This window comes from Populus alba, chromosome 6, assembly GCF_005239225.2.
Source record: "Populus alba chromosome 6, ASM523922v2, whole genome shotgun sequence".
NCBI classification, from domain to species: domain Eukaryota; kingdom Viridiplantae; phylum Streptophyta; class Magnoliopsida; order Malpighiales; family Salicaceae; genus Populus; species Populus alba.
This window is the reverse complement of record NC_133289.1, coordinates 8037188-8053613: the sequence shown is the minus strand read 5'-3', so window position 1 is coordinate 8053613 and position 16426 is coordinate 8037188. Positions and strand designations below refer to the sequence as shown.

Below are 16426 nucleotides of genomic sequence, written 5' to 3'. Positions count from 1 at the left end.
TGGAAGGCTCGGGGAGAAAAAGTAGATAAGATGGTATGTGTCCTGCCAATAATATCATCAATTTGTGTTGCAGTGGACTTTAGAAAGCTGGGAAGGCAGATCTTCTAGTGAATAATAAGATTTTTTTTTTGTTAAATTATATGTTTTTATGTTATAAGAATTATGAATTTAGTTTAAATTTAATAAAATAAATTGTAAATTGTATTTAATTATAAATTTTAATGAAATGTGAATTGAGAAGTGTATTGATTTTTTAATTATGATAAGTGTATTGATTAAGAATTGTTGGATTGATTTTTTATGTTTGAGAGTTTAGACACTAGAAAAATAATTTCATCCATATATTTTTGACGAGTTTATAGATGTTATATGTGATTCATCAAACTATTATTTTTTAAAATATTTTTACAATTTTGTTATTTTCCCTTTTTTTTAACTGTTAATTTAAAAAAGAAATCCAGATTGCAATGTCAAATTCGAAAGTCAAGGCAAACTTGAACAAATATTATACTCATAAATAAGGGATAATGTCCACCCAACGAAAGGCCCAAAATAAACCAACTGCCCATATAACGTCTCTCCCCTTTCCTACTCCCTCTATCCCTCTCCCTCTGAAGTCGAAAGAAAAATGTTTTCCCTCAAAGCCATCAACACCTCATTTGCTCCTACAAATCATGGTTTTTTCCACACTAGAAAGCCATCCAACACAAAGAACTCCATCCTGTTCTTTTGCAAGTCAAATGATTCTGATTCTGAGGCTCCCCCACCAGAAGGTGATACTAAAAAACAAGAACTGCTTGCGAAGATAGCCATGCTTCAAACTCAAAAAGTCCGTCTCACTGATTACTTGGACGAGAGATCAGCTTATCTAACTCAATTTGCTGAAGAAGCCAATGCTGAGTTTGATAAAATTGGAGAGGATGCTCTAAAAGGACTTGATGAAGCAGGTGCCAGGGTCTGTTCAACTCCCTCATTCTCAATGCAAATTATGAAATGCTAAAGGAACAACAAAATGGTGTTGCTTAGCACCTCTGTTGATAACCTGCTTCTTATTCATTATTTATGCTTAGCAGATAATGGAGAACATAGAGAGCCAGATGCAAGCTTTTGAGGAATCTGCAGAATTGAACAGAACGGAAATTGAGAAGAACGATAATAAGGTAGCAGATTTTGAAGTTCAAATGGAAAACGACCGGAATGAGGGGATGTTCTTCAAGAACCTTGGCCAGAAAGCACCAGTTGATAAAGCCAAAGCTAAGGAGGAAGCACAGAAGATTAAAGATCTGACTAACGCAAAAGCAGGGTCAAAAACCAGGAAGAACATTTACCTTGCTTTAATGAGTGTACTAGCCATAGTGATTGCTGATTCCTTCCTCTCTTCTTCACCTGATTGGCGAAAAGTTGCAGTTCTCGGAGCAATTTTAGTGGGTTTGATCACTCAGTTCAGCTACGAGCAGAGATTAGCATCAGACATAGAAAGAGCAGAAAAGGAACAGACAGACAAAGAAAAGTAAAGTCCTCCTTTTTTCTCAGTATAAGGAATTTATAGTGTAAAATCTTAGACATGCCATTTTGAATGAATATAGCATGATAAAATAACCCCAAGTGAAAACTTCCAACTTGGATTTGATACATCAAGCTATTTTCTTTTGCATCATCTACATCTGATCTTGGTGATATTACTGCATCACCAATATCCAATTTTGATGCTTTGCTAACTTTCCTATCACTGTATCCAAACAGCCAAAAGGCCGTAGTACTCACGTTGTTGTGACAATTTTCTGAGAAATTTTTATAATCATCTTCAAATACTTTTTGCTTTACAGCTATTTCTCTGGCTAAGCACTTTCGTGAAATTGCTTGAAGTGTTTATATATATATATATATATATATGCTGAGCAAACCAGAGAAAAGAAGCATAAGAATTCAAAGTCTAGGAGAAAGATAACATACTTGGGACTTCTAGGAGTCAAAATGTTTGATACTGAACGTTACTCATCCATAATGAAAAAGAAGATTTATGGGCCCTGAATTGAAATGATCAAGCAAAAACTAGATGTTGAAGGGCTAGATAGGCTATCTGGGCCGTGGATGCTTGCTGTTTGCCTAACAGATGGTTGAAGGTTGTGTTCAGGTTTGTCATAAGGAAGATCCAATCACATCTGCAAGTATTGCCATGACAACACGAAAACAACATCACCTGCAATTAAAGTAATCATAGTGTCTATGTCCAGCTGAAACCCATATTTGAACATGCAAGCCCACATCACTGATGCCTTTTCACACTCGCTGGCTTTATATATCCCGTCCATAAGTGTGTAATGGGTAACAAGATTGGGAAGACAGTTCAGTTCGACTGCTTCATATTTGAATAGAGCAGCAAAGCATCTCCAATTTTCCCAGCAGAGCAATGTCATGCAAAATGTTACCGCTCCAAACCCTTGTCAAGAGCTTGGCGCCACAAGTCGAGGGCCACCATCAATAAGCTATAAGTGATCGAGTCTGGCTTCCAGTCTTTTTTTAGCATTTCTTTTACAAAAGAATATGCACGGCAGAATCTTTCTGCCTTGCACAGACCATTTATAAGAGTGTTATAGACGACAAGAGGAGGAGAACAACCTTTGGATTCCATTTCCCTGAAGAAGTGAATTTCCTGCTCAAGTTTGGAAGCTCGGACAAACCCTTTAATCAATAGATTGCAAACATGAGGACTCAACTTACAGTCATGATTATCCATCTGATGCAGTATGCCCAAAGCTTCATCTACTCTTCCTTGTTTGCTTAACCCATCAACCATCGAGGAATGTGCAAGAGCATCCAGCTTATCTCTTTGATCTTCTGCCTCTTTCAATATCGTCAACGCCTTATTCAAATGACCATTCTTACACAACCCATGAATCAAAACTCCATAAGTAGTAGAATCAGCTCCACTCCCCTTCCTACGCATGAGTTCCCAAACAGAAACAGCTCCACTCCCCTTCTTCAACCTTCCTATTTTCATACAATCCTCTAAGAAATATGTTGTAACTAACAACCTTGCGATTACTCTTCAAAGTTGTTTTCTTTTGAGAAATATACCCCCCCCCATTTCTTTATAAATCTTCACAGCTCCATCAAAATTTCCCGCCTCGCATAACCCACATTTCAAGCTGCTATACTGAAATGAATCCATTCCTTCTTCATCCTCTCCCACATTTCCAAGCTCTCATCAATCCTCCTCATTTTACACAACCCAATAAATCATATCAATATACGAAACCACATTTGAATAAACACAGGACCCTTTAACCAACCTCTCCCAAATCTCTTTCCCCTTGACATATTCTCCTTTTTTGAAAAACCGATCAATCATTATTCATTATACTAAAACACATCACATCAGGAACTAAGCCCCTTTCAAACATTTCATCAAACACCTCAAGTGCACTTACCAAACCCGCATTTTAAACCATCTCACAAATCATAGTACTATAGCTATACACATCAGGCTTTAAATCTTTACCCCACATCCAATCCATGCCTTGAAAAATTGTCTCTTCTTAACAGAAATCTTGATCAAAATATTATATGTTTGCAAATTAGGCAAGATACCTACTGTTTCAAAATAATCGGAAAAAAAAACTGCTTTTTCTAACTGATTGACTTTGATAAAAGCATCGTAAGATCTTATTCCATGCTTTCACCCAAAAACCTCCTCCAATTTCTTAAAGCAATCTAAAGCTTGGTTTGCATCTTGTTCTTTGGCATAAGAAACGCTACTGCCATGGTGCGACAGAAAAAAACAAAGACAGTAAAAATAGATAAAAACAAAATTATATTTAGTAATGATATATAAGATAAAATATTTTTTATATAATAAACAAAATAAAATAAAATATAAAAAATATATTTTCCTCTTTAGTAATTAACAAATTTTAAGACTATTGTATAGAATACCTTTTCCCTCTGGAAAAAAGCCTATCTTGAATTACATTGAATCTTATGACAAATTATTATACAAGTCTGATTCACCAATAAGCCATTAACACAAAATGATGAGTGCCATAATTATTTTATGGTGAATCTCAAATAATTTCTGGGAGCACGCTTCATGATGAGCTTTGCCCAGTTAACCCCTACGGCATTCTGCATTTCTGCTATCTCAGATTCTTAGCGTTCTGTCCTTGGAGATCGTGTGAGAGATGGTAGATGGGCTTGATATGCCGAATAAATCCATTGCAGATGAGGTGCTTTTGCCAGTGAGCTGAGCCCGTTGCAGGACGTGTATTTATTTGACATTACAATTTTATTTATTAATTAATTAATTTTGATAAAAAGGTGAGTCGAGATAATCCATCCAATTACTTTCATGCATGCTACTGGTAATCGAGAATTGAAAAAATTTAATCATATATAAGAATATGAGAACTTTTAACTCTTCAAAACTCAGCATAACATTGGTTTAATTAATTATTTTTTACAAATTTTGTATTGTAGAAAAATTAACAAAACGAGTCGTAAGAAATACTAACTTTAAATTTTCTCAAACTTAATTTTTAAAATTTTATATCAATAAAACTAGAAAAAAAAAAGTTGTTCAAAATTAATTTTCTGTTAACTTTTTGAAATTTATGAAGAATAATAAAATTTGGGACACAGATGGTAAATAAAACTTTATGTTGCAGTAGAGGGTTTCTCAAGGAACCAAAGCTTGAATGGGGTTACAGAGGGATTTATTTATGAGCACTGGGCACTAAAAAACAGAGTTAAGATGCAGTTGCGAATTCCAGGGATTTTAAAAAAATAAAAATAAAGTCCAGTTAATTAAAAATATTGATGGAATAGTACACATAATTTTTTTTTTTGTAAAATAACACAGTTTGTATTTGTGTTAGGATTAAAAAACATGATTTTTATAGTTTGTTGCTATTTATAATAGTAATATTTTTTAAAAAAATATATATTAAATAAACAAAAAAAAAAAGAAAGGAAAAAAAAAAATCTAAAATATACATTGAAAATCATATTATAACACTGCAATTACTATTAAAAAGATCTTAACAAAACCAATTTAATGACATTAAATAACGATGACATGAGAGATAAACTTGTTTTTTGTGGCAAGTGTAACCCACTCAAGTCATCATTTATGATTTTTTTAGTGTTGTTGGATTCATTTTGTTAAGATATTTTTGATGATATTAGTAGTATCGTCATCAAAGTTTTAATGTATTGCTGAGATTTTTTTTCCCCCCTCTTTTCTCATCATTTAATATTTTTTAAAAGGGTATCGTTATTCTAAATAGCAAAAAAATTATAAAAATTGATTGTCTTAATTATATCAATTATAAATTGTGTAATTTTATTAAAAAAATCAACTGTATTATTTTGTTAATATTGTTTTAAAAGAACACTAAAAACAAAACAAAAAAATAGCCGAATTCCAAAACATCACAAGAAAACAAAAATAAAGTGCATGTTTTTGCGTTAAAATTATACAAGGGCTGTATAAAACCGTTGACAAAATGAGCTACTACCCATTACAGCCCACAATTCTTGAGAAGCAATATATAAAAATTATGAGTGTCACTGCCCTCTTCAAAGTTAGGCCTTAATGGGGCAAGTAATAACTTGATACTTCATTGGTTTTCGAGCCATTCCCTTCTTTTCTCTCTCTTTCTTTATATCATCCATGAAGGAGAACATGCTGGGATGTTTTTCTAGTTACCTTTTGACTTTAGAGGCAAATTTGTTGATCATGGAGCTTTTGCAGATATAGAGAAAAAAAAGCAGAAAGCATGATCTCAATCTTATTTGATTTGATCGGGTAGACCGTTTGATGTCCAAATACAAGAACAAAAATCTTGTAAATCATATGAAATAATCATTGCTTAGCTTGATTTCTGTTCTGGTAATGGGATTTGAGCCCTACTGATGTTCAAGGAGCATGTTTTGTAGCCCACCACTAGTAAACGTTATGGCTGGATTATTTGGCAATACTTCACAGATAATTTAAAGGGCTTTTAAGCTCTTTCCTTGTCTTCATTTTGCAAGTTTAGGCTTTGGATTGACGTTTGGTTGACATTCACAAAATGCAGATGGTAAAAGTAAAACCACATGTAAAATTGCAGGAAAAAGGGAATACCACAGAAGCTTCAAGCTCTCTCCATGGCTTTGTTAAGGAACAATTCCAACTTCAGAAAGGAACAGCCACCGCCGGAAAAGAATGGAGTAAAAAACTGCGGAGTGTAATTAGACAAACCCCTACGCTTGTGCAAGGCATACTTGTTTGGAACTCATCCACCATGGTAGATAGCAAAACCACAAAACTGTGAGCAGAGCATTCCACGGGAGAGGAAAAACACTGTAATGACTTCACAACAAGTTCATGCACTTGCATTACAGGAAAATCTGCCATCTTTTGACAAACCCCAAGTGATCCTAAGTTCCGACTCAACCACCAATGGGGGGATAATTTAACAAAATCACAGGATATAAAAGATGGTCATGTCAGTTGAATTGGATATGACGTTGAGCACAGAAGGAATGGACTCCAAATACAAGGGAAAAAAACAAGAGACGAAGAAAGAAACAACAAATGTTTTTAATAAATGTTGACATAATCTTCTATCTGTTCATGCAAATGTATTATCAGCGCAGAGGACCATTGAAGCTCCAGGATCATAACAAAGAAATCAGAGAAACCTTACTTAAATTACAAAAAGTTGCCTGGTTAGTCAATACTGAATGAATTGGCAGTACATTGTTGATTTGGAAACAGTGACAAAAGGGAGCATGAGCCCACATCATGAAACTCTTTTGTCCCAAAGAATATGTACTATGTCAAATATTTGAAGTAAGATGTCTGAAGCAGCCTTGCAGCCTTCGCATAGTCCATCAGCAAAATCTTTGCTATGTAGGACAAGGATGAAAAGAAGAAGGAAAAAACCAACTAAATTCAAGGGCAAGAACATCTGCACAAATAGGCAGGCACGCATATTCTCTGTCCTAACCAGTTCTGGTAAAAAGACAAATCAGAATAACAAAACGCGAGACGGGAAGAAGAATTCAGCAATTAACAAGAGCGTGACTGGAGACACCGAGAAAAGAACACTAAAAATCTCTTGTTATTAGAATAATTGAAAAGAAGCAATGCAATTCACAGTAAAGGCAACAAATTTAGGGGTGCTTTTTATCCAACCAACCAACCAACAGATGAAGAATACATTAGGCATGTGCGCTTACACAACAAATGCATCAAAATTAACATTAAACCAAAGAAACACCTTATGGACTTGCCGATTCAGTATAATCGCAATACGCTCCTTGCAATGGATTGTGCATGACTGGACTTACTCTTCCCCCAACCATTTCGACGACTGTTCCTCAACGGCGTCAGGTAGAACCTTAACAGTCCATTATCCATGTTGTTTGGTGAATACCTTGCACTCCTGTTCCTCTCCAACACAAACTCATCCCTCTTCTTTCTCCCATTCCCGTTAGTCTCAGCACTGCTCTTCCTTGCACTGCTAAAAGATCCACCGCCAAAATTATGTGAATTTCTCCAACTAACACTGCTGTTGCTCCTCAACATCTTCGGATTAAAACCCCCCCTTACATCTCCATTTCGCTCCCCTCTCAATTCTGGCCAAGACTCTGAAAAGGACCTCTCTACCCCATTTGCTCTGCTATACCTATCCTCATCCTCATCTTTGTTAACACTTCGTCTGTGTATAAAACCCCAAATATTCCACGCCTTGCTCCATCTCCGAGGTTTCTTGACCCCTTTCCTTTCACCATTCCCCACCACAGATGCATTGTCTCTGAACCCCATGTCAAAATTCTCAGAGCAATCATCCCTCAAAGAATTCGAGTTCGAATCCCTAAAATCCCTATCAGGAACCACCAGCTTAGGTCCATGGATATAATCCACAGTTGCCGGTGTCACCTTAGCATTGGAAACAGCCTTCAACTCATCAATCTCAGCCACCACAGCCGCAGCAGTCTTCCTAATAGAATTAGACCTGTCAAGACTCTTCCTCCTCCTCGATGAAGAATCCGAGTAATAATCCCTAGTTTGGACAGACCCACCAGGGACAGTCTCATCTTCATCATCTTCATTGATTGAATTCATAGATATTCGCGGCGGTTCCTCAACTGGGATTTGAGTATCAGACCTTGAAACAACGTTAACAACGTTAACAGGAGCATCCTCAACGACAGATACCATTGTAGGCATTCTTGGAAATGTCCTTCCAATCAGATATCCATCCCAAGAAGCACGAGGCTCGTCGAAAGAATACCTAGGATCGTCAAAAGAAATCCTCCCAGCATCAAGAGAGAACCTCGGATCCGTGTCGCAAGACCTTCTACCAAACCCATAATCAGCAATCTCCGACTGAGTCTCCCTATACTGCCTCCCAATTGGCTTCTCTACAGGCAAGGTAGCTGAACCAGGACCGCCATTTCTCTGCTTCTTAAGCTTCTGTTTTTGCCTCCATTTCTGCAATTTCTTGCTGAAAACCGAAGCAGCAGACCAGAAACTACCAGCAATCTCTTTCAAATCCCTCCCTGAGGTTTTTTTAGACTGCGAATCAAGATCTATATGGTCCTTCATGGTCTTAAGCTCCTCCAAAACTGTTTCGTGAACTGGCTCTGGCTCTATAACAATCCCTTCTTCTTCGTCCTCGTCTTCGTCTTCTTCTTCCTCTATAATTTCATCAATTGGGTTTGCATTCGAATTTCTCGCAGTCAAATTTGACTCCTCTAAAACCCCATTAACCAAAATATCTCCACCAATATTGGCACTGACGCTGGTATTCGCATTCTCATTTTCAGTGTCGGTTTCGCTTTCGATTTCTTCTTCTTCTTTAGACTCCTCTAAAACCGGACCTCGAACACTAGAACAAGAAATTCTGGGCTCAACAGCCTCAATTTCAGGTCCTCCTTTAAAGGGCTCTTTTTTAACAGATGGGTTTCTCTCGTCGTCCTGAGTGAAGAGAGACCAAAGAGTATTTCTCTCTCGAACGTCACAAGATTTTCTTTGAGGCTCAAAAACCCCGGAAAACCCTTCGTTTTTAGAGGCAGAAAAGGATTTTGTACGGCGGAGCTCAGGAAAAAATGAAGACGACTTGTTATTGTTATTATTATTATTATTATTATTACTGGAAATAGACAGTTGAGAAGGCTTGAAGATGGCTTTAAGGGCGGCGGTGGCAGTGGGTTTGCGGGAAGAGGAAGAAGAAGCGGCGGAGGAGGTGTTGGGATCGAGCACGGCAAGACGTTCGCAGAGGCATGAAGGGCAAAAACCAGTGAAATGTTCTTCTGGGTGACGGTCACAAGAAGTGGAATGACGGTGGGGTTGCGGTGGTTGGGGTGGCTGAAGTTGTGGTGGTTCAGTGGTGGGATTCATAACCGGTGGTGGTGTGTAATGCACCCTCTGCTCATATTAGAATGAAAGAGAGAAAGAGAGAGGGAGGGGAGGATTTTCTGTTTGGTTCCAACGGACAGTTAGGGGAGGGGGGAGTGAGAAAAAATGATGGAATCAACGGGAAAAATAAAGAAATGCTAAGAAAAAGAAAAAGAAAATCGACGCGACGAATTTAGAATGCCCCACTCAGACAGTCTTTTATTTTATTTTTTCTAAATTCTCTAGCCTAGGGGCACTCGATTGTGAAAGGACTATTTTGGGGCTATTATTACTCTACATCCTTAATTTCATGTCAGTCTGTCTAGATGTCCAGGTTCAGTTTTGTTTGACAATTGGATCTGATAGTGTTAATCCCTGGATAACCTCTTTTCTTAATCAAGCTTAGACCCATTCCATTCCTAATTCACAAGGATTAGCTTGCTAATATGCATGCCCAAATTCTATTCATTACTCATCATTTCGGAGCTCTAGGACCGCCCCCGATCCTACTTTTAGATAATGCAACCTTGTTAATATCAAGTTTTAGGTTTGAATCCTAGTTCAATTTGTAATAATTATTGATGAAAAATAAGAGGTTTATGAGCATAATATCAGGTTCAGGTTCAGGTTCAATAGTTTTGATATAATGGTGTTAACAATAAAAATAAATTATTTTAATATATTTTTAAATAAAAAATTATTTTAAAAAATACTGAAAACTACAATCACAAATATACACTTTATTTAGGGAACTTTCAAATAAAAATTTAAGGAAAGATTCATTTAAGGTGGGTGCTTGTTAAACCAATAAATGTGATTAAAATAGTAAAACAAATGATTAATTAAATCCAAATTCAATTTCTAAATATACTTGCAGATCATGTCAGCATCATAGCAACCCTTCTTGAATTTCCATTTTGCAAGCTCTCAGAAAATCAATAAACAACCCATCATGATTTCGGATGCTTGATCAAACATGGTACCATGAACGGGATCATGTCTTTCGATTCGCAATTTCTTTAACTCTTCTTTTTTTTTCTTTTATCGGGATATTTCCCCCTTTTTTTTTTTTTTTACTTAAAGGATGCCTTTCGATTTTCAAAGATTCCTGTCGAGAGAAAAAGCAAAAGCAAACCACGCCATCACTAGAGGGAGGTGGTGAAAAAGAGAGAGACGCTGTGTGCTCTCTCTCTCTCTCTCTCTCTCTCTCTCTCTCATTTCGCTTTCTTTTTTTCTCTCTTTTTTTTCCATCTTCACTTTTTCTTTTTTTCCTGTCTGTGGCTCTTTTTGTTTTTCCTGCTCTCTTTTTCTCCCAGACATGCTGATAAATCTGTTTTTTCTTATGGTTTTCCCTCTCGGATTTATTTCGTGCCACCAACTTGTATGTTTCACCAATGGGTGCGTGCACGAATTATGTACTCTCCTTGTCATGCTCTTACACGAAAGAGAAACCAAGACAGGAGGATGGTCAGTCTCAAGAACCAAAACAGAGTTACTTTGGCATTTGGACCTTTCATTATTCAAACCATGTACGTACGTAAATAGATGTAGTTTTGCCCCCCTTTTATGTCCTCTCGATTTCCATACTGGTTTGGTCGGAGAAATGAAACTCTGAGCTTGGCTTTGATCACTCTGAGCTTGTATTTGGTAAAAAGGATTCATAAATGGTGCATCTTCTTACAAGGGCTCCATCAGAGACACGAATAAGGAATGGCAGCATGCTAGGCGAGAGCTCCGTACAGGCTCCCCAGCCCGTTTCTTCCAGAGGGAAACTTGCCTCTCCGAAACAAGCACTCCTTTTTCCAGAAGGAAAATATATAATTGCAATCAAATCCCGTCCTGTGACTCTTCTCTAAACAACAACTTGGCATGCATGCATGATTGAGTAGATCCTATTTATTAATTAAGTAATTGAGGAAAATATATAATTGATTAATTCTTGCTTCTCTTTAGGATCTGTAAAGTCAATTAAAGAGAGCGACGATGGAATCAACATTTGTGGCTGATAACTTCATTTTCGCAGGCAAACAAAAGCTTGTATATTTTACTAGGTGTCTTCTTCCTTTTACTAAAGGGAGACAACAAAAAAAGGTGCCAATTTCTATGCCAGCTTACCGGTTCTGGGGCTCCGTTCTGAATAGGAACAGTTGAGATCTGGGAAGAAGGAAAAAAATATTCCTGATATTAATTTCTGTACATTACAAGAGGATTGCCTAAAAGTAAAATTCCTGATATATATTAAGATAATCCAATAAAGAGCTGAAATGTGAAGAATAAACATGCATCTCACGCAAAATCTAATTTCTTGATGTCAATGTTTTACACTGCTTTTGTCGCTTCTTGATCACTTTCCTTCTTCTTTTAATGTTTTTTTTTATTAATATAAATTTATTTATAATAAATTAGTTTGAAAATATTTCTACTAATGTTTTATACATATATATGTATTATACACACGGGATGTTTTTCATATGCGAAATAATTAATTACTCGTTGCACATATATTTTATGGCTAGATTTAGTTTTAATAAGAAAAAGTTTTCAATTGATTTTATAAAACAGCTTTGGTTTGTTGATTTGATTGGATTCACGGTTTTAATGAGTACGCCTAGAATAATATTTAAAGAACTACATTTTCTATTAAATATATATTTATTATATTTTACATATTCTGATCACTTAGATCTTAATTCACATGATATTTGACACACGTATAATATTAATACTCTTTTGAGATATGTAGAGGTACTTGTTGATTTTTTATTTAGTTTTATACTTGAATTAACTTTTTTTAATGTAAAAAAAAGTCTGAACTTTTTGGTATTGTTATTAGCAAAATTTATAAATATATATTCTTCTTAATTATCAAATCAATCCATTAAAACTAAATAATGAAAATGTGTTGTGCGGTAGGAAGGAAACTCTATATGAATAAGTAACAAAAACATCTTAAAACAAAAAAATTTCTATGGTTGTACATTTATACACACACACACACACTACGTAGTATCCAGACAAGAAAAATTCAGTGGAAAAAAAACCCGACAAGAATCCTGCTGGAACGGTGCGCTGGCAGTAAAATTTGGGCAAGAAAATACCGTATATAGAAAGAATAATAAGCAAATAAGAGAGTACATTTGTCTACGTATATTGCAGAGCAGCAGGAGAGGTATTTTAAAATAGAGGAGTACATTATTTCGTATAGCACAGGTTATTCTTGTCATTCCAGATTGAGACAGATCGATTAGGATCACGGAGTATTTATACAGAGCGTGTGGTAGTCACGTCTTCGTATCCAAACACCACAAAACATAGGCCCACATAATATACTCACCTACTTGATGGTAGGGGCAGCTATGTATCTGTCTATTTCGAAAGCTATGCAGATGCATGTGATTTGAAAGTTGCATTATAGTATTCTCACGTGTGGCAAAGGACACTGCAGTCTAGCGGGAGTAACCATCGCTCCAGGCAGACACAAACGACATGACACTGTAGTCGTTCGGGTATGGCCTAGATGACAAGAAATCCTAGTTGTCTAATAAGTCTAGCCTGCACAATTCAACCCACAACGACTCGTCACACAAGCTACTTACGTATGCTTTGAGTTTCAACTCCTCCTCTGCATGCAGCAAACAGACCGGTGGCTACCACCACCGAATCAACCTGACCTTCTGATAGCCTAGCTAGTGCTCGCCAAGCATAATTAATAAGCAGCCCATAACTCAGCTTGCATAGAGGAGAAGATAACATTGCCTGGATTGCTGAGAGTACTGAATCCATCCATATTCATCACTTGAACCCGTCATTTTTTACCAAGTAGAAAAAAAAATTATAATAAAGATATTTCTGGATAATTTGATTGTTATTATTAATTTACTTTCTTGTGTAGGATGTTGGTCTTGATGATGATGCGACATAAGCAAAAAACAATGGAATGGTGAGTTTTTCTTCATGAATCTTCCTATAGATTTGTATTTAGAGTTTTTGGTTAATTTTATGAGAATAATTAATTAATCATGGTAAATTCCATTTCTATTAAAAGCAAAAAAATAATAATAGGGATTTCACAAACCCTGTCTTGAAGGGACGGCATGGGGCGTCTTCCATGTGACATGGACATGATCGTGAAGAGTTCAGACCCGATTTTATATATTCTTGAACAATTGAATTTTGAAAATAAATTGTTTTCGAATTTATCTTTATATATTCATATTTTCATTTGTACATTCTTTTGTCTCTTTTTTGGACGAAAATATAAATGTCATTGCAACCATATAAAAAATTATTTTTAAAAAACCTAAGTTTAACTCATGGTTAATAATTAAATAAAAAACTTGAAGAAAAAGAAAAGGAAAACCAACCCTTAACCGCGAGACTAATTTTTTTTTCCTTTTCTTTTGATAAATGAATTAGCTTTGATTGATCAAAAGAAAACTGGAGTTCATCCTACCACAATACATGAATCAAGGTAAGCTTACATGAAAATGGAATACAAAACCATTACCTACATGCTGTAGCAAAACCAGGGTCTGAAGAAGGTCCTTTAATATTTCGGTTCTATACAATTAACAACAGACAATTTGACAGATCCATTTAACTCAACTCACATGGAGCGGGATACCACTGTTGCATGCACTCTTTGATTTCTTTTGCTTCAATGTGTCATCAATGGCAGCATTCCAGGCTATGATCCTAACAAGAATAGGTGGGAAGGTTCCCTTGAGCCCTAGGCTATATATATATTCACTCTAGTTAATCACAATCTTTTAAGATTTAATTTGTGATTAGAAGTTAGAACCATCAATATTGATTGAAGAATGATTCACCATCGTTCTAAAACCAGAAGGAGGAAAAAAGAAGCCGCAGAAAGACTGATTCACCACCATTAGTGCAGTATACAAGTATCAATGCTAACATTCTCGTAAAACATAACGAACGATTAATGTAGATGCACCTTCAATGGAAGGACATGCATGCGCGGGGGGCTTGAAGCCTTGAAGGTGATGCGACCCGCCGCTGAGTCACGAGATAAGCCCGGCAACTTTATTTATTAAGTAGAGCTCCAGCCTCCACCTATCTACTTCACTTAGCAAGTGGACATCTCTCCCTTATGGGTCCATTCGCCAGCCTCTTTCGGTTGCACATCACGAGGGTCCCAGAAACAAACCCTGGCACTTGCAATTAATGAGGAGAAACCCAAAAAACTATATACAGCCGCAACATATTCTGAGGCTTCCTTGGTGGTGTTATGATATTTTAGTAGGATTTATGTTTCTACAGTACACTGTTCTCTGTATAATTTTTCCTATATAAAGAAACCCTTGTAAGCGGCATAATGAGTGATTGAAACTTGCATCTGTTTAATTACAACGAAATTACGCTTTTACATATAATCAATATATGTTAAGTAGATTTAAATTGATGACAATAATGCAAGCAAGCACCTCCAAGGTCTTTATAAAGGATTGATGGGATATGATATGAATATGAAAAGTGAGCAAAGCATGTGGGAGAGGTCCATGCAATTTGTTGTTGGTGATGGCGGTGGCGGTGGTGGGGATCTAGCTAGGCCAAACATATAGGAATTGTATTAATTTGTGCGTGGAATGATTCGTAAAGCGAAACCATGTCCTCTACCTTTATCCTCGTGTTTTCTCAACACAACCGATTTATTAATCTAAAGAACAACAAGGGTTAAGGGCTTGTCTCTCTTTGTTATCCTCTTTAGGGGTTTGTCTTTTTAGGGTTTTGTTTGTTCATGTATCGAAGTGGACATGTGCCAAGAAAGTTTTTAAGTGGGAATAAAAAGATTTGGGACAAGAATTCTCTCCCTAGTGGCCTGTGGCCCCACGCCCATATGATCCCATCACCCATTTTCAAAGTCATTTTCCTCCCCCCCAAAAAAAAAGAAGAAGAAGAGCTGTAGCTATTTTTTCAAATAGCTTTATCCATGTATGATGTGTATGTGTGCTCTAATCTGCGTAGCAAATTCATGTTGTTTACACTGTTGTAGTCCAACATAGCCCCCACCAAAAGTTATGTATATTAGACAACTGGGCAATCGGCCTGTCTCTCTCCAATCAATCATTGTGTTATATGCTATGGTCGTTGGAAATATTGTTTGCATTATTGCATCTATTACTTGATATATTCTTGTTGTCGCTTAATCTTCACCAGTTGATGTCCAATATGGACACATGTTAGTGTATTATTGTCATTAATGCAACAAGAACAGTGTTCTCTTTGTTTAATCTGTACTTCCCCTGCAGCATTGCGCATAATTACAACGCAGTATCGGATGCCAAAACGGAGTAGTGTAGCTAGCGATCGATATGGTGCCTTGGCTCGCGTGAGTATGGGAGATAGAGAGCAGGTTCAGCCATTGGAGGGTTCACGTCTGCTGAAAGGGCAGTTTCTCTTCTGTACATGGTGTCGCGTTTTTCCTTGAGATGACATGGAAAGGAACTGATTAGTACTGTCCAAGCATGCAAACAGAAGATTAGGAGGATCCGAAACATGCATCTTTGGATTTCGGAAGACAATTTTTTTAAGTTTGTTTTCTGTTCTTTTGTGAGAACTGAAGATTCTGCAGTCAGACTACTATAATACTGTCTCTCCCAGGCTTTTAAGCAGTGAGAATTGTTTTCTCTTTTTTAATTAATTTTTTTTTTATCTTTTGCTATTATTCTAAATGAAATGCAAAATCAAACCTCAACAAAATATAGCACTGCAAAACCTTGTAAAAAACACACACACGACAAGGATACCACGACCAGTGCTACCAATATTGTAAAAAAAAAACACATTGTCTATTGGTTGAAAGACTTGTTTCCTTTCTCTATACCAGGGTTCAAGTCCTATTTGTGCACGTTTGTCACCCCTGCGGTGCCTTACATGTTTACTGGACTTGCAGGATATTCAATGAGCCCGAGGATTAATTGTGGTGCGCGTAAACTGGCCGGACACCCGGATTAAAAAAAAATATATATATATATATATATATATATATATATATATATATATATATTGTGGGGG

The 16426-nt window shown here is 36.5% G+C and overlaps 2 protein-coding genes and 1 long non-coding RNA gene across 3 annotated transcripts; 1 reads left to right on the top strand and 2 right to left on the bottom strand.

The window, feature by feature from the left end:
- Positions 1-491: 491 nt before the first annotated feature.
- On the bottom strand, positions 492-2414 carry LOC118048382 (uncharacterized). The gene is made up of 2 exons (XR_012170053.1): positions 1954-2414; positions 492-1447 (listed from the first exon to the last, which is right to left on the bottom strand). It is a non-coding gene; the product is annotated as an uncharacterized lncRNA (long non-coding RNA).
- On the top strand, positions 629-1823 carry LOC118048381 (uncharacterized). Its single transcript, XM_035058031.2, has 2 exons — positions 629-955; positions 1074-1823. The coding sequence occupies exons 1-2, from the start codon at positions 629-631 to the stop codon at positions 1512-1514; spliced, it is 768 nt and encodes a 255-aa protein (XP_034913922.1). The 3' UTR covers positions 1515-1823.
- A 4659-nt stretch (positions 2415-7073) lies between the features above and the next one.
- LOC118048383 (protein OCTOPUS) lies at positions 7074-9553 on the bottom strand. The gene has a single exon (XM_035058032.2). The coding sequence runs from the start codon at positions 9389-9391 to the stop codon at positions 7283-7285; it is 2109 nt and encodes a 702-aa protein (XP_034913923.1). The 5' UTR covers positions 9392-9553; the 3' UTR covers positions 7074-7282.
- Between the last annotated feature and the right edge of the window lie 6873 nt (positions 9554-16426).

Coding starts and splice junctions, on each gene's coding strand:
- LOC118048381 (XM_035058031.2), top strand. CDS start 629: ATGTTTTCCCTCAAAGCCATCAACACCTCATTTGCTCCTACAAATCAT. Junction 956..1,073: donor TTGATGAAGCAGGTGCCAGG/GTCTGTTCAACT, acceptor TATGCTTAGCAG/ATAATGGAGAACATAGAGAG.
- LOC118048383 (XM_035058032.2), bottom strand. CDS start 9,391: ATGAATCCCACCACTGAACCACCACAACTTCAGCCACCCCAACCACCG.